The following is a 27,222-nucleotide window of genomic DNA, read 5'->3' on the forward strand; positions in this document are numbered from 1 at the left end:
CTGCAATCCATACTCCTAAGGGGAATAGAGGGAGTGCGTCCTCTGTGTGTCCGATGCCCTGTGTCTTCTGGGCGAGGCTTTCCTTTGGAGCTGAGAAACTGAAGCTCACATTAACCTAAGCGGCTAAGACGCTCCGTGTGTGTGTGTGTGTTTTGGGGGGTGGGGGAGGGTCCTCTTTGGTCCAGAGCCGAGGTCTCTGCACTTCCAGCCCAGTTCCCCACGCCAGCCCTGATGGGCACGGAGTCTCTTTGTCCAAGACAGACAAAGGAAGACAGAGCCAGAATGAAGTCAACAACTTTTATTACAGCTCACATATTTCATAGAAAAAGGAATGTAGCGTCAGGTCCGGTTGTATGAAAAACGGTAAAATGCAGGTTCGTCCTGGTTGCTCTGTTGACACCCGGGGCAGGCTCTCCGCGACATCAGGCACAGCAGCTGCACTTGTCCGAGGCCCCTTTGCAGACGCAGCCCTGGGCACACTTGGCGCAGCCCACGGGGCAGCAGGAGCAGCAGCCTGGGGAAGCGAGGGCAGCGTGCGGTCGGACCACGCGTTGTCCGGAGCCACCCTTCCCAGCAGCAGGCCTGGCCCCAGCTGCCCTCAGGCCCAGACCCTGAGTTTAGGATGGTGTCCTCTGCCCTGAGATCATTGCTCTCAGACACTAGGTTCAGGTTGCCTGCCCCATCTGTGCCCAGGACAGGGCACAGAGCCTTGGAGAGACAGTGAGCAGGGCCTCCGGGGACAAGAGAAAGCCAGCGCCCAGCACCGTCAGTGATGTGAGCAAAGTCCTGAGGATCAAAGTGGAGGCAAAGCCCTGACAGAGCAGCTCCCGCTCGGGATAGGGACGCTCTGGGCTGCTTCGACAGGAAGGGGCTGCCCCAGGTCCGAGAAACCACACACGGTCACTAGTTCATGTCCCTAAAGTGCTTCAGTCCCTGAGAGGATTCAGAAGCGTGACTCAGGAGGCAGGAGGACTAGTTCTACTGACAGGTCTGAGGTTGTTTGTTAATGACCCGTCTGGGCCTCAGTCTCCCTGTTCTCTAGTGCGCGCCTGGGTCTCGGTCATCTGGAAGGTGATTCCAGCTCTGATTGTGAATCCCTTCCTGGTGAGGGGGGGGGGGTGGTGGTGGTGGGGGTTACCGGGAAGTTTGGTCACTGTCCTGCTCCTGCCTGCTGAGCTCTGGGCTCCCTGCTCGCACTCAGCCCAGACCCCGCATTCCCAGAGAAGGCCCCGCACACTCACTCTTCTTGCAGGAGGTGCATCTGCAGGCTTTGCAGGTGCAGGAGCCAGCGCAGCTGCAGGAGCCGCCTGCCAGGAAGGGAAAGGCCCGCGGTGAGCAGGGAGAGGGATGCAGGAGCTAGAGCAGACGGTCAGCAATGCCTCCCTGAGCCCTCCTCCTCTGTCAGGACCCAGCCCTGGGAGCTCGTGTCCGCTCAGGCGGATAGAGAAGCCCCAGCTCCTCTCTTCTGGTCCAAGGAGAGTAGGTCCCCTCCTGATGGACTCCACAGGGAAGGTCCCAGGCTCCAGACCCAGCCCAGGCTGACTGGGGCTGGGGGCCAGGGCCCATGGCCTGAACCCGAAAGAGGCAATGTCCCCTCCTCCCATCAAGTCCTGGCAGCTCCGAGGCCTCCTTCAAGCACTGGGTCTAGCAATCCCCTGACCTGCTCGGTGACCTTAACAAAGACAGTCTTGAGCCTCTGTAGTCTCCATTCATAAATAGAGGCTAGAAATCTCTGGCTGTCTAGTGTTTAGGGGTCTGCGCTCTCACTTCCTAGTGTCTGGGTTCAGTCCCTGGTCAGGGAACTAAGCTCCCACAAGCCGAGTGGTTCGGCAAAAAAAAAAAAAAAAAATTGATTTAAAAAGTGCTGTCGCTACCCTGGCTAGGAAGAAAGCACTGGGTGAACCGCGGGCGTCCACTTGTGCTCAAATTCTTCCTCACCTAACCCCAGGGACTCTGTCCTGTGCCCGAGAAGCGGGCATCCAAGCCCCAGAGCCAGGGGTTCCTTACCAGTGGAGCAGGAGCAGTTGGGGTCCATTTGTAGCTAAGGTGAGGCCGGAGGTCGAAAGCAAGCGGCCAAGAGGCACCTGAGCTGGTGGGAGGCGTGTCGAGCCTAGGAGCCTGCTTGCAGTGTTTGTACCCAGAGGAGGCGGCCCGGGCGCAGAGGTCCCACCCCCTCCTTGCACCCGCCCCGCGGATCTCCGCCTGCCCCGCCCGCAGCGCCCAGGGCCGGGCTGTGAGCAACGCCCGGGGCCGAGCGCACGATTCTCCCAGTGCACATGGGTCCGCTCTGCCCACGGAGAGCCGTGTTTGGTGCCTGCTCGCGGGGAGGGACTGTTTGCCAGGAGGTACGCGGTGTCCTAGCCTCCCTGTCCGCCCCTCCCGATTTTCCCGAGGGCGGCAGTCACCTTGTTCCCGGATTTTCCAGCAACCCAGCCTCTGTGTCCTCGCCGTCTTCCCCACCCCCGCCCCCCGCGCTGTTGTCTTCACGTTCACCCTTTCCGGAGCCCGTGTGCAACCCTAGTGTCACGCTCACGTCCCAGGAATGGCTGGATCCTGGGAGTTGTGTGCAGAGACCGGTGGTGGATGTGAGCTTCACCACCAATCCTCCGACTCCCTCTTCCCCCACCATTTCCTGTCTTGGTCCCCACGATGGTCCTTAGGCAGCGTTTCTCTAACGTTTCTCCGTAAGAGCACCGCGACCAACTCAGGCCTCTGCCTCCCATCCTTCCTTCTGTTCTCCACTACTGAATGGATGGATGGGCACATTTGTCCCGGTGCTCCTGGCCTAAACTTGCCAGGGGTTTTCCTGATCCTAGCCAGTCCACCCTGCTCCAGGATGGAGGTTCCCAAAGCATGAGATCCCACCCCATGGAAGGGATCATTATAAGTGATGGGCAGACCTGGCATTAAATAACAAAGCATGAAAAGTGGTTATTTCCCTTTCAGTATTCAGCAGTGGGAAGAGCACTGAGCTGGCAGTCAGATCCCTCTGCATAGCTCTGTGACCTCTCTGGGCTTCAGTCTCCCATCTCTCCAGCCAGAAGCACAACTAGACTGTCTCAAAGGAGGCTTCCAGCTCTGAATAATGATAGGCAGGACTCAGCATTCAGTGACCTCATAATCAGCGACCTTTGGCAAGGAGGTGAGACAGCCTTGCTATAGGTTCAGACCTCTGAATATGATCTGTGTGCCCTTAGGCAGGTTGCTTAAACTCTGGGTAGCTGGCACAATCATTCCAGCCCCTGCAATTTCACTCTGTTACTGGTTCAGTGTAGATCAAGTGATATGAAGGGTGGGCATTGATTTTGCGTTTCTCCAAATGGTGTGGCAGCATCTTATCCTAGGGGGGCTATTGCAGGGCATACACACTTCCCCTACCAATGGATCAGTAAATTTGCAATCAAACTTTAACCTCCAGCCTGGAGGTTAAAGCTTGCAAAACCATGAGCCTTTCCCCAAGAGCTTGTTGGAATTCAACAAGATTCTGTCCCAGTAAAGTCACTGTGAACAGAAGCATCATAATAGACACTGTTTATTAAGCCCTAGTGAGGAGCTAGGCCACTCTCAATACCACATAGGGATATAATCTCCTTTTTATAGGAAATGGAGACTTAGAGAGGTTGAGCGACTCATTTAGGCTACGCGGCTGATAAGTGCCACTGTGGTCTGTGAACCAAGACTGCCTGACACCAGCACCCATGCACCCAGCACAGACTGGCTCCTGAAATCCCCTCTTCACACAGGACACCTGAGGGTAAGTGTGGTTCTGACACTTGGGCCACGTGACTCGTCTTTCTCTTTGACTTTACATCAAATAGCAAATCCCTCCAAAAGTTGTCAGGAGGACTAGCTATTGCCATTATTTACAAGTCACTCAGCGCCTCACTCCTTCCTAATAAATACCACAACTTTGTAAATGCAGAATCTGACGCTACCCTGCACAGGCAGACATGAAGTCCTTCATCTGGAACCAATTTCCAGGTACTCTCCCTCTTGTTGGGAAATGTCTGGGCATTACCTGCAAATTCCTAGTCACTTTGCTGGTTTCAAGTAGCCAAGGGCTGGATTTTGAAGGCAGAGTTCAGCCTGACCTAAAGGAACTTCCAAAGATTCAGAGCCAACTCACTGCAGGGAGCTCTCAGGGGTAGCAGGTGTCCTGTCACTGGCACTGGGCCAGCCAAGACCGATGTTCCCTGTGGGGATGGGGGGAAGAGCTACTCCAGGTGGGGGTGGTCCACACAGTGGGGCATTTGAAAGTGTTTTCAGTGTTCAACATACTCCTTTGATGAACACGTGGTTTTTTTTAATAATTGAAGTATAGTTGATTTACAATATTGTGTTAGTTTCAAGTGAACAAACATGTTTTTACTTTTTAAATTTTTCCTGTATTACTCTGTTCTTCATATATTTATTCAAATTTATTGAATCAAAAATTGGGTTTTGTATTTTGTGTCCTTTTAAATTTTTCTTAGTAATTCACTTAATTTTATTTTACCAAAGTTTAGGTTTGTGAAGTTAGAAAATAAAAACCACAGCTAGAAAATTCACACGTCTTTCAGTGCAGGGAGTTTGAGGCTTCCAGGTAGGGATTCAGGTAACTGGAGGTGTGATTCCAACTTCTTTAGAGTCTATCAAGCCTAAAATCTATGAGGAAGTGAAGTTAGCCAGGGAAATCAGAGGATGAAAAATGAGGCATTGAGAAGTCACCAACCCTTGCCATGCCACCAACCCTTGACATGAGAATGGAGGGGACCTTGTATCTGCTCAACACCCTTAGAGCATCTGGTCTAATGCTCTTCCATTTTACGGAAGATGAACCCAGTGAGGGAGTGTGTCTTGTCTTAGGCACTCAGTTTGTTAGGGACTCACATTTTGTTCCAGTAGCCAAGTCTCTGCACTTCTCATCCAATCTCCTACACCAGCCCTGGATGGCACAAAAGCCCTTATTCCCAATGCACAGAAAAGAAAGCCGAGTCAGAATAGTGTCAACAACTTTTATTACCACTTACATATTTCAGAGGAAAGGGAATGTAGCAATCAAGTCAGAGTTGTATAAAAACGCAGGTCGGCCCTTGTTCCTCCATTGACACCGGGGCAGGCTCTCTGCGACATCAGGCACAGCAGCTGCACTTGTCCGAGGCCCCTTTGCAGACGCAGCCCTGGGCACACTTGGCGCAGCCCACGGGGCAGCAGGAGCAGCAGCCTGGGGAGAGATGGGGGAAAGCAGATGTCAGCGATGACTTTCCCAGGCTCCTCCTTGCCCAACGGCAGCCCTGCCACAAGCCCTCAGATCCAAAGGACCCTGAGTACAGAAAAACATGCTCTGTTCCAAGACAGTTGGGAGGACCTTGGGGTTTGGCTTCCACTAGGAAATGGCTGCCCTGCCCCATCTAAGCCCAGGACAGGGCAGAAAGTGAGAAGCAGCAGTGACAGGTGCCGAAGGGCAAAGGAAGACCAGCCCCCGCCCCAGAGCCATACACTCAGAGCCCGCTCTGGGTTCCCTCCCTCACCCTAGCTGCAGCCCCCAGTTTCCCAAGAAAGCCCCACACTCACTCTTCTTGCAGGAGGTGCATCTGCAGGCTTTGCAGGTGCAGGAGCCAGCGCAGCTGCAGGAGCCGCCTGCCAGGAAGGGAAAGGCCCGCGGTGAGCAGGGAGGGGGATGCCGGAGGTACAGCAGATGGTCAGCAATCCCTCCCTGCAACCTCTTCCTGGGTGCAGGGCCCAGTGCTAGGAACTCCCGTCCAGCATAGAACAGACAGAAGTCTCACCCCTCCTTCTCTGCCCTTCTATGCAAAGGGCTGTGTACTGCCTTGTATTTACCCCACAGGTATGGTCCCAGGCTCCAGAGCCCATTCAGGATGCCTGGGTCTGGTGGCCAGGACCTTCTGTCTGAGCCCAGAAGAGGCAATGTCCCCTCGCACCCAGCACAGGGAATGCAGAGGCCTGGACAGAGCACTGCGGCCGACCCAGAAGTCCCCTGACACCTGGATGGTGTGGTGCAGAACAGCCTTGAGCCTCAGGCCTCTCACCTCTAAAATGGAAGCCCCAGTTGGATGGAAACGCTCTAATGGGGCATGAAGGCGCTTGACCAGGGAGAAAGCACGTGCCGGGTTAACTACAGAAGCCCACTTCAGCTCAAGCTCAAAATATTCCTCCTCCTCCAAACCCAGGGATGCTTCTTGGTATTGGGGAAGGGGCATCCAATGTTCCAGAGCCAGAAGTCCCTTACCAGTGGAGCAGGAGCAGTTGGGGTCCATTTGGAGGCGAGGTGAGGCGGGAGGTCCAAAGCAAGTGGCGAAAAACAGGGTCTTGGGCCGGTTGGGGGCGTGTTGGAACCTAGGAGCCGGCGGGTTCAGTTTATACCCAGAGGAAGCGGCCCGGGCGCAGAGGCCCCGCCCCCGCCTTGCACGCGGCGCGCGGATCTGCGCCTGTTCAGCCGGCGGCGCCCGTTCCGGCTGTGCGCAGCTGGCCGGGCCGAGCGCAGCGTTCCGTGAGCAAGGATTGGGTCGGTGTGCAGCGCTGCGGCCGCCCCTTTGGCGCTAGAACTCGCGGAGGGACGGTGTGCTGGGGGGCTCTCGGCGTCCCAGCTTCCCTGCCTTCCCCTTCCCAATTTTCCCAAGGTAGGCAGTCACCTTTGTTCCGGGATCTTCCAGGAACCCAGTTCCCCCTCTCTTTGCCACCCCAGGCCCCATTGCCTTTGGACTCAAGTTCGTCCTTTCCGGAGCCCGTGTGCCCCCCCACCCCCGGCCTCCTCCCCCCACCCCCGGCCTGTGCTCACGTCCCTGGCTTGAAGGGGGCGGTGGAAAAAGCCGAGGGAGTTGTGTGCAGCGTCCCAGCGGCGGATGTGACGTTTGCCTCCCAGTACTTTTCCTTTCCCTGTGCCCAGAGGGACTTAGGCCCTATTTTTCTGTCTCAGTTTCAAGGCGGACGCTGGCCTCTGTCTGCTCCATCCTTCCTCCACTCTCTAAAAGTTTGAAGGGATGTATGGGCACATTTGTCTGGATCCTTTGCACAAAACTCTCCAGAGACTCTCCACAGCCTAGCCAGCCCACCTCACTCCAGGAAAGTTGTTCAGAAAGTGGGATGCCTCCAGGGGAGGGATCATTTTAGGTGACAGGCAGATCTAGCATCTGCATATCAAGAAAAATAATTGTTTCCCTTTCAATATTACTGACCATTAGACAGCATTGTGTGTGTGTCCCACCTGGTTAATCATTTTTTGATCTTTCAACCCTCACAATGACTCAAAAAGAGGAATACTGTTATTTATGAGCCCATTTGGCTGGTGGGAAAGGTAAGTCACAAGGATGTTAAATAACTTGCCCAGGGTCACAGAGCTGGGAAGTAGTGCCACTGGATCTGAATCCAGTCAGCTTCCCAAGGGAAGAAGTTCAAAGATAAAGTTTTCCTTTGGCCCAGAGTTTTCCTTTGATGTATCTTCAACATCAGTGTACTGCTTGAAATCTTTTAAACAGAGATAAGCCTCAAGCTTATCAGCTCTTCAGGCCCATGTCATGATTTTGTTTTCAAGGACCTAGATTGCCTTTTCCTTCTGCAAGACATCATACTGGTCCAGTACACTGATGATATTATGCTGCTCGGAGCTAGTTGCAAGAAGTAGCAACTACTCTAGGCTTATTGGTTGAGACTCTGCAATGGCTGTAAAAAAGCCTGTGGAATAGAGGAGATCCCTTAGGGCATCTCTTAGTACTACCCTGCCCTGTGATTAAAGTCAGTGAAAAACTACTATAACAAGCCAATCAAGGCAGGACTGATAAAGGCTCAGACCCTTCAAAAATGAAGGTTTGGGTCACCCCAGCATCCTAAGGAACCATGACCAACTGAGGTGCATGCAGGGAGCAAAGGGAATACAGAATAGGTAGTATACGAAGATGTTTATAAATGTCAGCTGTGACCACATGACCAGTTCCAGAAACAGAAATGACAACTGTAAGTGTTAGGAGTACTTCTTCATTATTTTGTTATAAATATGTTTTTATATATACGGCAAATATCTTTGTTTTCTTCCCTCTTTTATCCCCTTCTCATATAACATAGAATGTATTGACTTTACATTGTAGTATTTACGTATTGTTAACGTCACACTATTTGTTACGTGATATCAAGTACAAAAGTGACCATCACCCAAGGAGTTTGCGTCCTCCTTTGGGGACAGTGTTATACGTTTTCAGTTGTAGGTAGGATAGTTGTGTCATGTTAGGCAGAAGTATGACCTTGTTATTGTCTTTGTTGGGAGATTAAGTACGGTTTACGAAGTTGTGTGGGTGCTAGTTTGATAAGTGGTGGTCTATAACGGTTAGTTTTATGTACCAACGTGTTTTAGGCTGTCATGCCCAATCCTTGGTCACACACTAGCCTGATGTTGCTGTGAAGGTATTTTTCAGATGTGATTAACATTTAAATCAGTAGACTGAGAAAAGCAGATTACCCTTCATAATGTGGAAGGCTTCATCCAGTCAGTGAAGGCCTTAGAGAAAAACTGAGGTCTCTTGAAGAGGAGGGAATTGGGCCTCCAGACGGCCTTTAGACTCAAGATTGCAACCAACATCAACTCCTACTGGAATTTCCAGGCTGCTGGCTAGCCCTATAAATTTCAGTCGTGCCAGCTTCCACAGTTGCATGAGCCAATTTCTTAAAATAAATCTCTCTCTCCCTCTCTCTTTATCTATCTCTCTATCTACGTACCTACCTACACCCTGCTGGTTCTGTTTCTCTGGAGAATGCTAATACAAATATATTTTAAAACATATAAATCATTAAAGGAAAAATGTTAAGTAAAATACTGGTGCAAGTGGTAGCAAAGGGCACAGACTGTTGTGCTCAGGGTTATAAATCCCCAGTGCTGATCAGTTGAGGACAACACAGGACACACAGCTAGGCACACCACCACTGCTTCTGTGTCTAGAGATACATAAATACCCCCTATGTTTAATAATAATAATAATAAATGGCTAACGTTATAGACCACTCACCACGTGTCAAGCACCATACTAAGTTCTTTACATGTACTAGTTCTTTAATCTTCTGAATCATATGCTTTTATTTTGCCCCTTTAAAAGTGGAGGAGACTGAGCCACAGAGAGATTATATCCTGTGACTATAAGTGACGCAGGTGAGATAGGCACTCATGCAGGCTGACTGCAGCATCATGCCCTCACCCACGATCTTACACCAGGACTTCATATGACAGGTGAGGATGTTGAAAGCTGACACAGAGGCAGCAATGGGAAGAGCACTGAGCAGGCAGTCTGTATAGTTCTGTGACCTCTCTGGAATTCAGTTTCCCATGTGTCAAGCCAGGAGCACAATCTGTCCATTTCGAAAGGTCCTTCTAACTCTGAATAGTGAGAGGCAGGATTTAGCATTCAGTGACATCATTATCTGCCAGCTGTGGCCAGGGGGTGAGGTCAGCTGTAGTGTAGGTTCAGACCTCTGAGCTGTGTGACCTTGGGCAGGTTGCTTAACCTCTCTGGAATCAGCACAATCACTCCAACCCCTGCACATTCACTCTCTCACTGGTTCCTGTGCAGATCAAACGACATGAAGCATGGGAATGGCTTCTGAGTCTGTCCAAATGCTGTGGCAGCATCTTGTCCTGGGGGTCTCTTTGGAGGTCATCCATACTCCCTTTGGCACCGGATCAGCAAATTTCCAATCCCATCCTTAACCTCCAACCCAGAATAATGCTTCTACACCAATGAGCTTTTCCCCAAGAGCTTGTTGGGAGCTAAAAGGATTCTCTCTCCACGAATGTCAGTGTGGACATAATGATCATAATGGCCACTGTTTATTAAGCCAGGACACTATCATTTAATCCCCACATAGAGATATAATCTCTTTTTCACAAATGGGAAAATAGAGACTCAGATGTTGAGTAACATGCCCAGGCCATACCACCTGTGGCGAAACAGGCTGTGAACTGAGACGCCCACGCACTCAGCACAGGCTGGTTTCTGAAATCCCCTCTTCACACAGGGCACCTGTGGGCAAGCATGGTCTTGACTCTTGGGCCACGTGACTTGTCTTTCTTTTATTTTACATCAAATAGCCATTCCCTCCACAAATAGCCAGGGGGACTAACTGTTGGCATTAATTACAAGTCACAGGGCGCCTCACTCCTGCCTAATAAACACCACCACACCCTCCAAACTGCAGAATCTGCCATCACCCAGCACGGGCAGACATGAAATAGTCCATCTGGAACCAATTCTCAGGCACACACCCTCTTCATGGGAAATGACTGTGTAATTCCCTCCACATCCCTAGTTATTTTGCTGCTTTCAAGTAGCCAAGGGCTGGATTTTGGAAGGACAGATTGCAACGGTGCTCAATGGACACCTTTGATGAACATGTGTGCGACGTTTTTAAATCTCTGATTTTGTTTGTTTTTCATATATTGATTGAAATTACGTGTGTGGAATCTAAAAATTGGGCTTTGTATTGTTCTATGGCATTTTTATAATGAAATGTTCCTTCACAGGGATTTTTTAGAAGCCCCATTTAGATTCAAGCAGGTGAGGGAGTTTTCCACCCCTTTAGTCACTTTCAAGACTAAAATCCAGCGAGGAACCGAAGCTGAACAGGGAAACCATGGAGAATGAGAATTCTGGAATGAGAAGTTTCTGTGCCACCAACCCTTGACTTGAAAACAGAGGGGACCCTGTATGTGCCCAGTGTCCTTATAGCATCTGGCCTAAGGCTCTTCCATTTTACAGAAGATGAAGCCCAGTGGGGTAATGTGGCTTGAACAAGGCACTGGGTTTGTTAAGGGCTAACATTTTGGTCCAGAAACCAAGTCTCTGTACTTCTAGCCCAGTCCCTCACCCCAGCCCTGGTCAAGTCAAGGAAAACAGCCAGAATAAAGCCAACCACTTTTATTATCATTCTTGTATTTTATAGGACAAAAAAAAAAGAGGAATGTAGGTTTGTACACATTGCTCTATTTACACCCGGGGCAGGCTCTCCGCGACATCAGGCACAGCAGCTGCACTTGTCCGAGGCCCCTTTGCAGACGCAGCCCTGGGCACACTTGGCGCAGCCCACGGGGCAGCAGGAGCAGCAGCCTGGGCAAGGGAAGGAGGCGGCAGAAATGAGCGCTTGGAACAAAGGATTGATAAGGCTTCCCGTCCTCTCCAGTGGAGGCGCCACCGTCCCTAGGGATGGGGCACCTACTGCCCTATTTAAATTCCCTTCCGTGGTGTAGAGGGCTGGGGGCGTGGCGGGGGGGTGGGCGCGTTAGAGGTAGATGTAGAGAAAATTCCACTTACTCTTCTTGCAGGAGGTGCATTTGCACTCTTTGCATTTGCAGGAGCCGGCACACGTGCAGGATCCACCTGCAAAGAGAACGGCCGATATAAAAACGGTTCCCGGAGACTCGAACGCGGGCATGGGTGCTAGGAGCCCGAGTTTGAGTCCCAGTTCCACAACCAACTCGTGGGAACCTGGGCAAGCCACGAACTCTGATCTCCTTATCGGTCAAACGGGATCTCCTAGTTTAACTTAGAATAGAGGCGGGTACACCAAAACGCTTTCGAAAGGGGCAATTTGTTCCCGGAAAGTGAGTGATGAGTCAGAAATTGCTTCTCTAGTTCTACAATCGACACCCAACCCCGAACCAGATCTCCTTACCCGCGACGCAGGAGCAGTTGGGATCCATGGCGAGAGGAAGCAGAGGTTGGGGTCCGGAGACGGCGGCACGAAGGATGGCAAGGACGTCGAGGGGATGTGCTGGAGCGGAGGGCGCCGTGGGCTGCCTTTATAGCGGGAAGGAGCCGGGCGAGTGCAAAAGCCCTCCGGGGCGGGCGCAGCCTGCACACGCCCCGCGCTGAGTCACTGGCGGCCCGCGCGGCGTCCAGAGCTGTGCACACGGGCCACCCGGCACCAGTTCTCAGTAGCCGCCCCACGTGCGCCTCGGCGAGGGAGGGCCGGGTGCAGAGCGCGGACCCCGCGTGCAGGGCTGCCCCGGGCTGTGCGCGGAGCACCCTGACCCCTGCCCTTCGCTGTGTGCGCAGTTCCCGCCACCGCCTTCCCCTCCCCCAGCACGCCCCACCCCCACCCTCCCCACCGCATCCGGTGCCCTGTGCTTGAACCTGAGTAGTTAAGAGAGTGGGTCTTGCGGATTCTGCTCCGGCGGAAAACCGGTGGGAAGTCAGGACAGATTAAAAAAAAAACTCTTTGCACCCGTCAAGGCTTAAAAATTGTGTAGCATCATATTAAACCCGTGGGATGGTTATTGATGACATACTGTATATCGAGTGCTTTAGCATGTGATAGGGAAGGTGTAAGCGTGTTATGTGCGAGCTCTCATTTAATCCTCTAACAACCCTGTGAGGTAAGGACTAGTCATCATTCCCATTTTAGAGTATGGAGGCCCAGAGAAGTTAAGTAACTTGCCCAAGGTCACAGAGCTAGTGAGTGGCAGAGCCTGGTTCAAATCAGTGGGCCCAGCAGATGCTGAAGTCCCTCTAAGGGTAGACATCACCAACAGGGGAGAATAAGGATCAAGAAGCCACAAGCCTTGTACTCAGGAAACTCATAGTCATGGGGGCAGCCTCATGGGTGTGTGGGGAAAAGTAATACCAGGGTCATGGCTAGGATACAGGCAGGGGGAACAGAGGGGAGACCCAGTCCAGCCTGGGAGGAGGTGGGCCAGTCAGGTGGGCCATTGCCTTGGGCCTGAGGGTGAGAAAGTCTTCACCAGGCAGGGGAAGAGGAAGGAGTTGTATTCCAGCCAGTGGAAGAAGCAGCCGGATGGAAAGTTGGCATTCCCATGGAACATTTGGAGGGGAAAACCTCACAAGAACTTTCTTCCCCAGTGGATGCAGAGGGGAAGAGTGGAAGTGCGGTCCAAATTCCCTTCTGGGGAGGTACATCTTGCTTCCCTGCTGGTACATGTCTGACTGCTGTGAAATGGATCTTAGATCATTATCCTGGGATTGCCCAGAGTGTGTCATCAGATGAGCAGGTTACCGGAAGGTTCGTGGCAGGTTTAGGGAATGCTGGTTGCTGCAGTGGGGAGTTTAGTGAGGAGGTGGGCAGAGGACAGGCCGTCCTCGCAGCATTTACTGTAAAGTCCTGTGGAAGTGTCTTCACAGCTCGGCTCAGACGTCACTTTCTCCTGGGAGCCCGTCCTGACCCCTGTGCTAGGTCAGGATGCCTGTGGAATGTGCTGGTAAACAGCTTGTCCTTTTCCTTCCTGGCACTTCCCATGTCTGTAATACACAGGAAAGTGTGTGATTCTGGGATCTTTGTCCCTCCACACCAACCTGCCACTGAAAACACCAAGAGCACTCACTGCCCCTGAAATGTGCTTCCAGCCCTCAGTCCAGGGCCAAGTTTACAGTCGGCGCTTAATAAATATTTGTCAAATCAATTAATAGGGGTAAATCCCCTGATGTGTCCTCCCTTCCCAGCCCTGCCCCCCGGCATTAGGGCCGATTACAAAATGAAAGTAAAAAACTTGTTTTTCACCACTCTGGGACCTGTGTGGTCACTCAGAAACTCCAAGCAGGGCAGGAGAGTTGAACTGTCAGAAGGACTAAATTCTGATGGTCACTCTGCCACCCACTTGCTGAGTGACCTTGGGGCTGTTATGGGCCAGGGCTCCCCTGAGCATCAGTTTACTCATTTGTCAAATGATCAGATTGTACTAGAATTTGCGGGTCACATGCAAACATGCTCTGATTTTAGAGCCAAAGTCTCAGAAATCTCGCTGTGTCTGGCAGCCCCGTGGACCGAGAGCATGGAAGGGCTGCTCTTTGGATGGTGGGCAGATTTTGCTGCTGTTGTTGTTACATACGCACTCACGTTATATGCAAAATTCCTGGTTTCTTATAAATCAGATGGTCACTTGTCCACTCAGGGGAAACAATCCAACTCAATGAGGAGACAATAATGCTTGTTTTTGCCCTGTAAAGTATTGAATCAAGCCCTGGGTTTGGGCCATCTGTGTTGGCAGTAAAATTTGTTTTCAGGTCTAAGCTGTCTCCCTTAAGTCATTTTGACTCTGAGAGGAGAGGGATGACCAATCGGCAAAGGGGAAGGGCGGCCCAGGCCCAGTTTTGCTCATCTCTGTACCCCGGTAAGCCTTGTGGGACAGAGGTGGAGAGGGAGGACTTTCTAATGCCTGCAGTCCTCATGTGGTAGGAAGTGAGGAAAATGAAGCCAAGCAGCATAAGATGAGGAAAAACACCCCTCTGCAAATTTGGTGTGAGTTATCAGTATGAGGCAATGATGTGGCCCTAGTCTGCATTAATAGAAGTATGCCATCCAGAACGAGGGAGGTGATTTTTCATCTCTTTTTAACTGCGAATGTGGATATTTTTAGTTCTGCTGCTGAGTCATCCATTCATCCTTACCCTGTGACGGTACCCTTAGGTTTCCTTTGTAGAATCACTCTTCCCTACTCCTAGTCCACGTGGGCTAAGATGGATGGATGGAGTTGGCCCCATTCGTGGGCTCCCAGGAAATTCCATCTTCCTGTACATAGTGATTGGCTCTGATTGGGTCACCTAGCCATGAACCAGAGAGAATCAATGGAACGCCTCCTGGAAATGCTAGGAGAATGACAGATACTCTTTCCATCTAGACTTCAACCTGAAAGGGTGTGAAGCTGAGTTTCTAGAGCCTTTGTCTCCATGAGAAAGAGCCTGAGAATAAATTTATCATAAAGGAAATGGAGCCTGACAATATCATTGGAGCACCTGGATCCAGCCAAGCCTGAAGCCACTGTGAGTCCAAAATTTCCTTTTTTGTTTAAATCGTTCTGGATAGATTCTTAACTGGCACAGTTGGGCAGACCACCCTGAGGGCTGTGTTCATTATTGGGCTTCAACAGTCCAGAAGACAGTTGATCACAATAGTCCTAAGACTCAAAACCCCATCATGTGAGCAACAACTGAGAGGGGTGGGCAGGTTCAATCTGCAAGAAAACAGTTACCTTCGGATATGTGGACAGTGGTTGCTCCTATGGCCGTGCAAAAAATCACCCAAAAATGCAGTTTAGACAACAACCAGTTTATTGTCGCTCCTGGTTTTGTGGGTCAGGAATTTGAGAAGCGCTCATTTGGGTGATTCTTTTGTTTCATGTATCACTGTCTGAGGTCACTTGGTGGCATTCAGTTGGAGGATGGGCTGGTCTGGAGGATCTAAGACAGCTTCACTCACGTGTCTGGCACCCTAGCAGGCGTGGCTGGAGGGCTGAGCTCAGCTGGAACTAAAGACCAGAGCTCCCTCCTGTGGCCTCTTCAGCATGGTGGCCTCAGGGCAATTAGATTCCTTACATTTGGCTCAGGGCGCCAAGGGTGAGTCCCAAGAGACAGGAGTGGTAGCTGTGAGTCTCTTAAGCCCTGGGCCCTGAAACTAGCACAGGTCACTTTCACCACTTTTGATTGGTCAAGAAGCCACAGAGCCTGCCCAGATTTGAGGGGAAAGGATGAAGACCCCAGGTCTTGATGGAAGGAGTCAACATGTTTGCAATTATCTCTCATCTGCCATAGTAGTCATGGGGCATAATATTGAGCACGTACCATGCATCAGGACATTCTGAGTTTATTTCACTTAGACCTCGGCACAGTCCTACAAGGCAGATGCTGTTAGTATCTCCATTTTACAGATGAGGCACTGAAGAGTTACATGGCCTTTTCAGGGTCACACAGCTGTAAGTGGCAGTGTGGGGATTTGAACCCAGGACTTTCTGATGCCACACCTACATGTTTATGGCATGCTGAAAAGAAGAGAATAGACTTGTGCTCTGTGGTCCCAAGGGCAGTACCAGGAATAAAGATTCTGCTCTGGGTGGGAAAGGCCTTTCTTGCAATTAGAGCTGGTGACGATTGGAAGGGACCGCCTTGGGAGATAGTTTCCTGTCACCATGTCAATAGGAACAGAGGCTGGTGGATTCTGGCATTAGATGGTGGGATAGAAAGAATAGATATATTTATTGTGAGAAGATCATCAACATCGTGGAGGTGATGAACTAGCCTACCTCTGCAAGATCTCCTTCCAAATCACCGACGCCCTGAGCACCTCTGTCACCACCATCATGCACACACTCATGAAAGACACCCTTGCCCATATATACACACACATATATACATATATAGTTTAAATTTCCCTTTTAATGTGATTAGCATTATACTATACATATACCTTGGTTTTTTTTCCCCACTGAATGGTAAGATGTGGTGGTCTTTCCATTGCAGATGCGTTTTTATCAGATGTTCATTATGACCATTTTTATACTTCACTCCTGAAGGATATTTAGCTTGTTTTGAGGCTTCTGTTGATACCAACGATGGGACAGTGAACTTCCTGGGTTGAAGGTATGTGCGTTTTAAATTTGAGTAACTACTGTTAAAATACCCTCCAAATTTCTCTTCAAGACCCTGCTTTCACTTCTTTTGGGTATATACCCAGAAGTGGAATTGCTGGATCGTAAGGTAATTCTATTTTTAATTTTTGGAGGAACCACCATTTTACATTTCCTCCAATAGTGCACAAAGATTCCAATTTCTCCACAACCTTGCCAACACTTATTTTCTGTTTTTTTGTTATTTTTGTCTTCCTGATACTGGTCATCTGCTACGGTCTGAATATTTGTGTCCTTTGGGGTCATGAGGGTAGAGCTCTCATGAATGGGATTAGTGTTTTTATAAAAGAAACCCCACAGAGCCCTTAGTCCTTTCCACCATGTGAGGATGCAATGAGAAGTCTTTGACCCAGAAAAGGGGCTTCACCCAACCATGCTGGCACCCTAAACTCAGGCTTCTAGTCTCTCAAACTGTGAGAAATAAATTTCTGTTGTCTGTAAGCCGCCCAATCTGTGGTATTTTGTTACAGCAGCCCAAAGGAACAGACACTATCCTAATGGGTGTGAGGTAATTTAGCTTTGTTTTGATGCTTTTTGTAACACAAGGCAAGCCAGAAACAAACAGAGAAGACAAGCATGGTTAGGTTTAGGAGCCTAGACTTTAGTCAGACAGCCTGGGTTCATATCCTGGCTCTACCACATTCTAGCTTTGTCACCTGTTAAGCACAAGACAGCAGGCTCAAAATGGAGTTGCTTATGCTAAGCCCCATGTCACCAGGGACTTCGGCTCTCCCTGAAATCTTTAACCAATCAGGAATCACCTGATCAGCACTATTTAGGTAAGCTGCCTGAGAGGCCCCTGCCATCCCCTGAAGGAAAGTAACTGCAATAACCAACCTGCTTTTTTGCCTGCTATGACTTCCTTGTTCCCTTCTAGCTATAAAAGTCTTTCGTTTTGTGCAGCTCCTCTGAGCTCCTTTCTATCTGCTACATTGCATGCTGCACGATTTGAATAGATATTTGCTCAAATCAACTCTTAAAAATTTTAATATGCCTCAGTTTATCTCTCAGTAGACTGCATGCAGATTACCCTAAGCCCTATTGCCCCATCTGTAAAATGGGTTTAATAATCATACCATTCTTCTAGAGTTGTAAGGATCAAGTAAGATAATGTACTTAAGAGAACTTTGTACAAGATAATCTCACATTTATCAATCTTTTTGGTGTCTTAGTTAAAAGAGGTACCTCCACCCCAAAGTAATAAGCATTCTCCTATTTTCCTCTTCCAAATTCTTTTACAGATTTGATTTCGCTCCTGGGTGTTTAAGTCAATTGAAAATTATTTTTTAACTGATATGCAAAGAGGTAGCCCATTGTTTCAGCACTTTTCACTAACTAGTGTATCCTTTCACTGCTGATTTCATGTCTCTTACTTGCAGCTGCACTGGGGTCTATTTTTGAACTATCCTCTCTGTCCAACTGATCTATTCTGAGCCAACACCACTTCCTAGAGCTTTAGAACAAGTACTGGTATGCAGTTAGAACAAGCCTTTTTTGTTGTTCCTTTCCAAAACTGGCTTGGCTTTTCTGGCACTCTGTTTTTTGAAACTCAGCCTGTTAGGTTAAAAAACAAAATCCTGGTGGGCTTTTGAATGGACTGTCCTGATAAAGTAACTTGGAGGAAAACTGACATGTTTGCAGCACTGTGTTGTCTTAACTGGGAAACTTCTCTGCCAGAATCCTATTTTTCTTTTCCAGTCAACCCAGGTAGATCTGCGTGTTCCCTTTTATCAAGGACTGCACCACAACTACCGTGGATTAAAGCACTCATTACCCTACTTCCCCTTGAAGAAGGAAGGAGCTGGACACAAACTGCCAAATGAGAAGGTTTGAAAAGGAGCTGAACAATCTGTTTCGGGGAGACAGGCTGCTCAGGGCGGTGACCTTGGAAACGCAGCTGATGGTTTGCCAAGGCAGGGCCCAGGCCTCCTGGCCTCTCCTCTAATGACCCTGAAAACAGGCAGCTTTGCAGGAGCAGCTAGAAAATTCCAGAAACCGCGGGCCTTTGGGGCTGGGGGCTGTTTTTAACTTCCCTCTACCCCATTGTACAGATGCAGAGAGTGAGGCTGAGAGGCAGGAGAAAGAGACAGACCCATATGGGTCTGGTCTCCCCTCTTTCCCCAGAGTTAAGCTTGACTTGGCAAGAGGGTCAAGTGCCATATGAAGGTGCGGGAGGATGTCCTCAGCCCCCCGAAGTTCCATCCGAGTCCCAGAAAGACCAGTGGCCAATCTCAGGATTTTATCTTCCAACTGAGCCGTCCCCTCAGATGAGGCTCCTTCTACCCTCCATGTCCTTCCCCTTTAAGAAGAGACCAGTCCTTGGTTTATGCCATTCATAGGATTTATTGTCACTTGCCAGTGGCTAGCAGGGGAAGGGGACACACTGCCGAGCCTCACCACGGGGACAGGTGGCGCTGGGCCACCCAGCACTATTTACACACGTTTCGTACGGGGCACGTCCTCACTGGCAGCAGCTGCACTTCTCCTCAGCTTCGGTGCCCTCTCCGCCTTTACACACACAATCCTTGGCGCATTTCTCACACTCTGCGGGGCAGCAGGAGCAGCAGCCTGCAGATAAAATAGGGGCACCCAGTCTGATGGCCTCTCCTCCCCATCTGTCCCCATCAAGAGGGAGGGGGAAAAGGAGGGGTGCCAGAGGTCACTGCCCCCTTCCTGGTCTCACACTTGGGTTGACTCAGCATCTCTGTTGTGTCAGCTACGCTCTGGGCTACCCTGGGAGAGGGGTACCTAGTAACTAGCCCACAGCCCCTTCTGTGAGCACAGGACCCGGGGGGCGGGGTGATTAGGCCCACGCTGGGGAGTTGTAGGTCTGGAGGAGAAAACATCCAGGGTAAATGGCCTTGAAGGATAAACCTGCAGGAGCAGAGATGGTACAGGTGTAGGGGATCCAGGAGATTCATGGCTGGGGGGTGGGGTGGGGTGCTCCACGCCTAGTCTAACACGCAAAGAAGAAGGGCGCCTTCCCCCCACCTCCTTCTCCCCCTGCGTGTTCAACTGCTTTGGGGAGATTCAGGGGAGGTAAAATCGAGGGGATCCACAAAGGCCCGAGATGGCCCAAGGGACCCCAACTCCAGAGCTAACCCCCAGCCTCACTAATGGCTCCCCAGGCACTGGAGGTTTTGAGGGGAGGAATTGGACCAGGATAGCAGTTCTCAATCCCAACTGCCCATTAGAATCTTCCGGGAATTTACAAAACATCTTGCCACGGGCGGGCCTAAGGTAACAATCACTGAGGGAGGGGCCCCTGCAACTGAGTCTTAAGGCCTCCCGGGTGGTTCTGTTACAGTAAGAGTCAAAGCAATGTAACCGGGGGCCTAGGGGTCGCTCTGTATTACGTGGACAGGCCTTGTGCTCCGGGGAGCACGGCGGGGAGGGGAAGGGCAGAGGGGTCCCCACACTCACTCTTCTTGCAGGAGGTGCATTTGCATCCCTCACACTTGCAGGAGTCAGCGCAGGTGCAGGAGCCGCCTAGAGAGGGAGGTGCCACAGGAAGGGTTAAAGTGATAAAACTCGGGGTGGGGCCAGGCCCCTTGGGGGAAATAAGGCTCCCTTTCCCCACATGTCCTTGAGCAAAAGCGTAGGGCACGGGGTTCTTTGCAAGTAAAGGGGCGCGCTGTGCCGCAGGATGGGGGCGGGGGCTCACCAGTAGGGCAGGGGCAGGTCTCAGGATCCATGTCGAGAGGAGCTGCCGCCGGAGGAGGTGAGTTGGTTTCTCGGGCAATTGAACGCACTAGTGGCAGCAGGTGGCGAGGCTTTTATAGCCCCAGGCGGGGGCGCGTAGGCACAGCGCTTCAGGCGCGCGCGCCTCCTCTCTCCGTCTGGGAGCACCAGCCGGGGCGGAAGCGCGCACTGCGGCAGCGGTTCCCCCTTCCCCCGCCGTGTGCACGGCCGGGCGCTGCCCCCACCCCCACCCCCCGCTGCCTCGCGCACAGCCGGGTGCGCGCAGCCACCCACTTCCCACCGTGTGCAGGGGGCACTGCCCCGCCCGCCTGCCCGCCCGTGTGTACCGCCGCAGCTGCCTACCCGCAGACAGTGCGCACTTCCCGCCTCTGAAAGCGGAGGGAGGGAAAAAGGCTTTGTTAGTCCCCAGCCCTTCCCTGCCTCTTACCCCTTCCACCCCCCTTATCCCTTATTCTAGGATTCCTCATCCAAGTGGGCTGCTGAGCCACCGTGCTGCTTTAGGACTCCGTTCCCTGTGTGTCTCATGGGGAGACAACACCACCGGAAGGGCCCTCGCAAACTGGCTTCGGGAGAGACCTGCTCTGGGAGGCCTAGAGGGCAGGTCTGGGGTGACTAGTGGGAGTTTTGGGACGGAGGAAGAGTAGCGGTGCTAGGTGGCCGCATCTCAGCTTCAGAGGGAAGCGGATCTCCTTTTATCTGTTCCTTGTGCTGGGTTTCTGAGTCCCTTGTACTTGTGGTAGGCTGAAAAATGGCCCCTCAAGAGCTATCCATGTCAAATCCTGGAATCTGTGACTATTACCTTATTTGGAAAAGGGGACTTGGCAGATGTAATTAAATTAAGGATTTTTTTTTTTTTTTAAAGAGATTGGAGTTTATTTATTTATTTATTTATGTTTGGCTGTGTTGGGTCTTAGTTTCTGTGCGAGGGCTTCTTCTAGTTTCGGCAGGCGGGGACCACTCTTCATTGCGGTGCACGGGCCTCTCACTATTGCGGCCTCTCTTGTTGTGGAGCACAAGCTCCAGACGCGCAGGCTCAGTAGTTGTGGCTCACGGGTCTAGTTGCTCCGCGGCATGTGGGATCTTCCCAGACCAGGCCTCGAACCCGTGTCCCCTGCATTGGCAGGCAGATTCTCAACCACTGCGCCACCAAGGAAGCCCAAAATTAAGGATCTGAAGGTGAGATCATCCTGGATTATCCAGATAGGCCCTAAATCCAGTGATGAGCATCCTTAGAAGATGCACAGAGAATAGAAGAGGAGGAGGCGACGTGACCACAGAGGCAGAGATTGAAGTGATGTGGCCGGCAGCCACAGAAGCTGGACACAGAGCAGTTCATGTCCTTTGCTAATAAGTCTGTGTCCTCACTCAGCAAATCAAGACACTTAGTCCCTAGGAAACAGAGGAACAAAGGACAGCATTAGACAACTGGTCAAGGGTTAAGGAAGCAGGAGAAAGGATTGCTAATGGCATTTCAGACAGGGCAGTCACATGGCGACCCCCATGGGGAAGCCTCACTTTTCCTGCTTGTAGTGCAAGCACCTTTCACATGGTTGTATTGGGCTTCACAGGGGCAAGGCTCATCTAGAGACAGTGAAAAAAAACAATTATCCCAGGACTCCTGCAATAAAATATTTGAAAGGTGAAGGTGGGAGAGGTTAGCATCTGGCATTTGGTTGGAACACCTATTGCCTTCCCAAGAATGGAAGTTCCTCCACAAGCCCTCCCAAAGGGATCTTATCACCTCTCACACCCAATTTCCACTTTTTTTTTAATATAAATTTATTTATTATTTATTTTTGTCTGAGTTGGGTCTTCGTTGCGCGCAGGCTTTCTCTAGTTGCAGAGAGCGGGGTTTATTCTTCGTTGTGGTGCGTGGGCTTCTCATTGCAGTGGCTTCTCTTGTTGCGGAGCACAGGCTCTAGGCGTGCGGGCTTCAGTAGTTGTGGCGTGTGTGCTTCAGTAGTCGTGGCTCGTGGGCTCTAGAGGGCAGGCTCAGTAGTGGTGCACGGGCTTAGTTGCTCCGTGGCATGTGGGATCTTCCCGGACCAGGGCTCGAACCCGTGTCCCCAGCATTGGCAGGCGGATTCTTAACCACTGCACCACCAGGGAAGTCCCAATTTCCACTTTTTTAAAAGAGATACTGAGATAGGCTGGGACCTGGGACTCTCTACCAGAGTGCTAGCGCTTGAACCTGGACAAACGTCTCTTCATTTACAAAGAAACTATAAGAGGGACTTCCCTGGCTGTCCAGTGATTAAGACTCTGCGCTTCCAGTGCAGGAGGCACAGGATGGATCCCTGGTCGGGGAACTAAGATCCTACATGCCGCACAGCGTGGCCAAAAAATTTAAAAAAGAAAAGAAACCGTGAGACGAAAAATAACCACGCATGCGCAGTCGGGGCAATTGGGAACAGCAGGATACTTTAAAAGGGCCACAAACCAACTGCCATTTCTTAAGTGCCGAGAGTAAAATCAGGGTACTGCGCATGATCTCTGCACACAGCACCACCGTGGGAGTGGGCAGACCACCTAAGCCACCCCTCCGGCCCAACCCACCAAACGGCCCCTACCCTCACCCCATTTAAGGAACGAGCCCACCCTCCTTGGAGAGCGAGCAAGGGCACCTGTTTCTCGTTTTCACTCCCTTGTGCTGCAGCACCAGCCCCAGTAAAAGCTTGCCTGAATTTCTCATCTGGCCTCTTATCAATTTCTCTTGATTAAAGAGTCAATGCCTGTGTAGGATTTGCAGCCCTCCCTCTTTGGAGGTGGTCCCAAGGCTGCTTCCCAAGGAAGGCGGGTCTGGTGAGTCCCCAGGCTTTGGTTATGCTGAGTGGGGGAGACTGAGACTCACTAGGAGAGAGTGGACCTTTCTCCGAACCTCCCCCATGCAAAGCTGAGCCTCTTCTAAATCTGAGCTGGACAAAGCAGTTTAAAATTTTGGTTGGAAACTCCCCACCCCGAAAATATTACCTTCCAAGTGGCCTCCAATAAGGGGTTGAGCTAGCTTTCTCCAGGCTTTTGCAAGTTTGCTATGTGTTGCCCCACAAGTTTTAAGTTTCAGTAAAGTTGAAGGAAGGGAAAAAGGGAAGAAAGAAGAGTCCAAAGAGGAGACGATATAATCTTATATCCCAAGGTATTTAACGTGAAGCCCGGGTTGGTTCTCAACAGTGGCTTCATGCAATTTCAGATCGCAGAGCTCACCATCTCTAGCACTGCTGTTTATTTCTTGCTTGTTTGTTTTTGTTTTGCCTGAGGACACTCCAGCCTCAGACTTGTCTGGCCTAGGCTCTAGCCTTGACCCCACTCAAGGCCTCACTATCGTGCACTTTCAGTGCCAGGTGAGATGTGTATCCCAACACACTCGGCCAAAGCTGCCTCCGCGCCATTTCCCCTCGGACCTCTCAGATTTCCTCGGGATTGAGGCTTGAGCTGGGAGAACAATCTCCTCCCCCCACCCACCGTGATGGGTAATTTTATGTGTCAACCTGACCAGGCTCAGGGATGCCCAGATACCTGATTAAACATTACTTCTGAGCACGTCTGTGAGGATATTTCCAAAAGAGATTAGCACTTGAATCAGAAGACTGAGTAAAGAAGATCACCCTTACCATTGTGCGTGGACATCATCCAATCTGCTGAGGGTCCAAGTAGAACAAAAAGGCAGAGGAAGGGTGAATTCGCTCTCTGCCTGAGCTGAGACATCCATCTTCTCCTGCCCTCGGACTCCTGGCTTTCCGGCCTTTGGACTTGGACTGTGATTTACACCATTGGCTCTTCCGTTCCCAGGCTTCCAGACTCGGATTCAATTACACCACCAGCTTTCCTGGGTCTCCAGCTTGCAGGCGACAGATTGTGGGACTTCGCAGCCTCCATAATGATGTAAGTCAATTCCTAACATCTCTCTTTCTCTGTGTATATGTATATCTCCCACTGTTCTGTTTCTGTATATCACCCCACACCCAAGGGTGGCCAGGGTATTGAGAGATCTGAAAACCACAGCATCCTTCGGAAACACCCTCCCCCCAATTCTTCACATGGCCAGGCCCCTCATCCTTCAGTTCTCAGCTTCTGTGACCTCGGAAGAGCATTTCATGTAGATGTGTCACTCCAGAGGGCTCCCCATCACCCCCACCCTTATTTCCCTCTGACCCCTTGTTAATTCTCACAATGTAGACTTATTCTATGCTCCCTCTGCCAGTGATGAGCTCCTTCCCCAGATATCCACATGGCTCATTCCCTTCTTTCTTTATTCTAAACTGTTGCTCAAATCTTGCTGTCTCCATGAAGCCCACCGTGATCACCCCGTTTAAAATTGCAACACATACCTCAAACCCACAGGACTCCTGATCCCCCATACTTTGCTCTATCTTTTCTTTTTTCATAGCATTTAACACCTTCTAATGAAGTAAATTACTTATTTGTAAAGCTTATGTGCTGTCTCCCTCTGCTAGAATTTAAGCACCGTGATCCGATAAGGAATCATTTCTTTTGTTCACTGACATATGAAGTGCCTGGAACAGTGTCCTGTACAAGGGAGACATTCAGGAGATATTTATTGAATGAATGAATGAATGAATGGCTCTGAAGTCAAGTTGTTGCCTTTTTAAAATTTATTTTATTTTATTTATTTTATTTTTGGCTGCGTTGGGTCTTTGTTGCTATGCACGGGCTTTTCTCTGGTTGTGGCGAGCGGGGGCTACTCTTCGTTGAGGTGTGCGGGCTTCTCTTGTTGTGGAGCACGGGCTCTTGGCGTGTGGGCTTCAGTAGTTGTGGCATGCGGGCTCAGTAGTTGTGGTGCACGGGCTTAGTTGCTCCGCGGCATGTGGGATCTTCCCGGGCCAGGGATCAAACCTGTGTCCCCTGCATTGGCAGGAGGATTCTTAACCACTGCGCCACCAGGGAAGCCCCAAGTTGTTGCCTTTGTTACCGACCAGGATTATTGGCCTCCTTAATCAATAGAAATTGGTAAGAGGCCAGACAAGAAATTCAGGCAAGGCTTTTATTTTTATATTTATTTTTTAATATTTGTTTATTTGGTTGCACTGGGTCTTAGTTGCGGCTCGGGGGCTCCTTAGTTGTGGCATGAGAACTCATAGTTGCGGCATGCATGTGGGATCTAGTTCCTTGATGTGGGATCTAGTTCCCTGACCAGGGATCGAACCTCTGCCCCCTGCATTGGGAGCACGGAGTCTTATCCACTGCGCCACCAGGGAAGTCCCCAGGCAAGGCTTTATTGGGGCTCCTGCTGCAGCAGGAGGGGGGTTCCCTTGCTCCCTGAAGGGGGGTGAGCTGGTTCCTTATATGGGGTGAGGGTAGGGGTGGGTCCGGGGGTCGGCCCAAGGGGTGGCTTAGGTGGTCTGCCCACCCCTTTGCTGGTGCTGTGTGGGTTTTTGGTCTTTTTGTATCTTGTTAATAATTTGCCCCAACTGTGCATGCATGCAGTTATTTTTAGTCCCCTACAGTTTCTTTGTATTTTGTTGCTCAAGGAGAGGTTTGTTCAGGTGCAAGCACTGCAGCAAAAGATCCCAGGTCCCAGCCTGTCTCACGTTCACAGCCTGACTTTGCCACTTACTAGTAATGTGACAAGTACTAGCAAGTTGCTAACATTTCTGTGTCTTGGAGTGCTCGAGGGTAAAATGGGAACAGGTTTGTCAGGGGCTTAAATCGGATGACACTTGCAAAGCTCTCAGAGCACGGCCCTAACCATGTTGGCTCTTACCAACCATGCAAATAAGTCTGAGACTCAGGAGGTCAGGGGAGGACTCTGCAGGAGCCTGGGATCCCTACAGCTCCTACCTGACACCCAGCTTCAGTGTTGGCCTCAGTTCTGTGCTTCTTGAATTGCAACCGCCTCTGATTAACATGGGTTCCAGGTGTCGGCTTGGACCAGCTGGGTCACAAACATCAATCCTCACCCTGGGCCCTGCACACAATCCCAGTGCTTCCTGGGAGAAGGGAGCTCATGGAGATGCTTATCTTTTTAATTAAATTGGGGCCAGGAGGCAGGATCAGGTAGGTTGAGGGGTGGAGATCATTCAGGGTCACACCAACTAATGGATGGAAAATCCTCAGGTGATCTCAGAAAAAAGCAAGGAGTCCAGCAAGTCCCACCCCTGGCTGAAACTGGTTCAGTGCAGGATTAAGACTGTTGGCATTGTTCTTAAAAAGACTTTCCCAATTTATTATCCTGGGACTGAAAATTGGGCAGTAGTTTAGAAGCCTGGGTAAACAGTAGTGTACCAAAAGAGTTTGCAAACTTGCTTATCTGCAAATAAAGTCATTTCTTGGAGAGATCTGGAGACTTATTAGTAGAATGATTGTTGAATGAGCAATGTTATTCACAGGAGCAGCTGAAGCAGGGGAAGAGGCACTGGTCTAAGAGCCCCATGGTTCCTAGTTCCAGCTCTTCCAATAACTAGCTTTCTGAACTCACGGAAGTGTCTCTTCAGTTTTCACATAGGTTGACCAGATGACTGCTAGTGGCTAATATGGATAACGTCCACCACTTGCTGGGTGCTTACTATGCATATTGAGGCACCATATTGAGCACCATGTGGAGCTAAACACTCCACATATTATTTCACTGACTCTTTCCAATAACCCTATGGTAGGCATTGTTAACCCATTTTGTAGATGAGGAAACTGAGGCTGGGGAGAGTAAGTGATTTGCCCTGGAGGCAGAGCCAGGACTTGAATCTAAGCACAATGCTATTCAGCCTGCCCTGATATCTTTAATTCAATTTGCCATGAGTTCCAGTTTTTAAGCGCCTATTATGTGCCAGACTTCTGAATAGCCAACTACATTTTTTTTTTTTTTTTGCCAACTATGTTTTGATATCCCAAGCAAACTTTGTGGAATTGCAGAATCTTCAGGTCTGCAACAAAGAAAGTCATCCTGCCTCTTTACCCACAAGGCAGGTCTGAGGCCCCTGAAAATGCCCCATATAGGCCCTCCATGATGTGCAGTGCCCTGAGTCAACCCAGCCTGGCCAACGATACAAGTGGTTTTCCACACCTGAGAGCGGCAGGAGGCCATCAAAGCCCTGACTTAGACCTCCCAGTGGAGATGGACTCTCCACTCTAAGCCAACCCTAGCCTGGACCAGGTCCCACCCCTACAATGTCAGGGGC

General features: G+C 50.6%; 3 protein-coding genes and 1 long non-coding RNA gene across 14 annotated transcripts in view; 1 reads left to right on the forward strand and 3 right to left on the reverse strand.

Annotated features, from left to right (window-relative positions):
* The window catches only part of LOC132353060 (uncharacterized), a 73,292-nt gene that overhangs the window by 3,549 nt on the left and 42,521 nt on the right, over window positions 1-27,222 (forward strand). For 9 of the 10 annotated variants that reach the window (XR_009498943.1, XR_009498942.1, XR_009498940.1 and 6 more), the window contains exons 2-5: window positions 14,609-14,750; window positions 16,224-16,343; window positions 18,089-18,217; window positions 23,879-23,971. This is a non-coding gene — a long non-coding RNA (uncharacterized LOC132353060). Of the gene's footprint in view, window positions 1-3,600; window positions 3,755-14,608; window positions 14,751-16,223; window positions 16,344-18,088; window positions 18,218-23,878; window positions 23,972-27,222 lie in introns of all 10 variants that reach the window. The other variant, XR_009498944.1, reaches the window with a different exon arrangement.
* Window positions 344-2,168, reverse strand: LOC132353057 (metallothionein-1E-like). Its single transcript, XM_059903931.1, has 3 exons — window positions 2,008-2,168; window positions 1,242-1,307; window positions 344-514 (listed from the first exon to the last, which is right to left on the reverse strand). Exons 1-3 carry the CDS (start codon window positions 2,033-2,035, stop codon window positions 423-425), a joined length of 186 nt encoding a protein of 61 aa, XP_059759914.1. The 5' UTR covers window positions 2,036-2,168; the 3' UTR covers window positions 344-422.
* LOC132353056 (metallothionein-1E-like) lies at window positions 4,981-6,731 on the reverse strand. 2 transcript variants are annotated; one of them, XM_059903929.1, is made up of 4 exons: window positions 6,633-6,731; window positions 6,230-6,336; window positions 5,554-5,619; window positions 4,981-5,203 (listed from the first exon to the last, which is right to left on the reverse strand). In XM_059903929.1, exons 2-4 carry the CDS (start codon window positions 6,255-6,257, stop codon window positions 5,112-5,114), a joined length of 186 nt encoding a protein of 61 aa, XP_059759912.1. In that variant the 5' UTR covers window positions 6,258-6,336; window positions 6,633-6,731; the 3' UTR covers window positions 4,981-5,111. The 2 variants fall into 2 exon arrangements, with proteins under 2 accessions (XP_059759912.1, XP_059759913.1); XM_059903930.1 differs by lacking the exon at window positions 6,633-6,731 and having other exon boundaries at window positions 6,230-6,526.
* LOC132353055 (metallothionein-2) lies at window positions 10,881-12,011 on the reverse strand. Its single transcript, XM_059903928.1, has 3 exons — window positions 11,650-12,011; window positions 11,289-11,354; window positions 10,881-11,084 (listed from the first exon to the last, which is right to left on the reverse strand). Exons 1-3 carry the CDS (start codon window positions 11,675-11,677, stop codon window positions 10,993-10,995), a joined length of 186 nt encoding a protein of 61 aa, XP_059759911.1. The 5' UTR covers window positions 11,678-12,011; the 3' UTR covers window positions 10,881-10,992.

This window comes from Balaenoptera ricei, chromosome 19 (assembly GCF_028023285.1).
Source record: "Balaenoptera ricei isolate mBalRic1 chromosome 19, mBalRic1.hap2, whole genome shotgun sequence".
Lineage (NCBI taxonomy): Eukaryota > Metazoa > Chordata > Mammalia > Artiodactyla > Balaenopteridae > Balaenoptera > Balaenoptera ricei.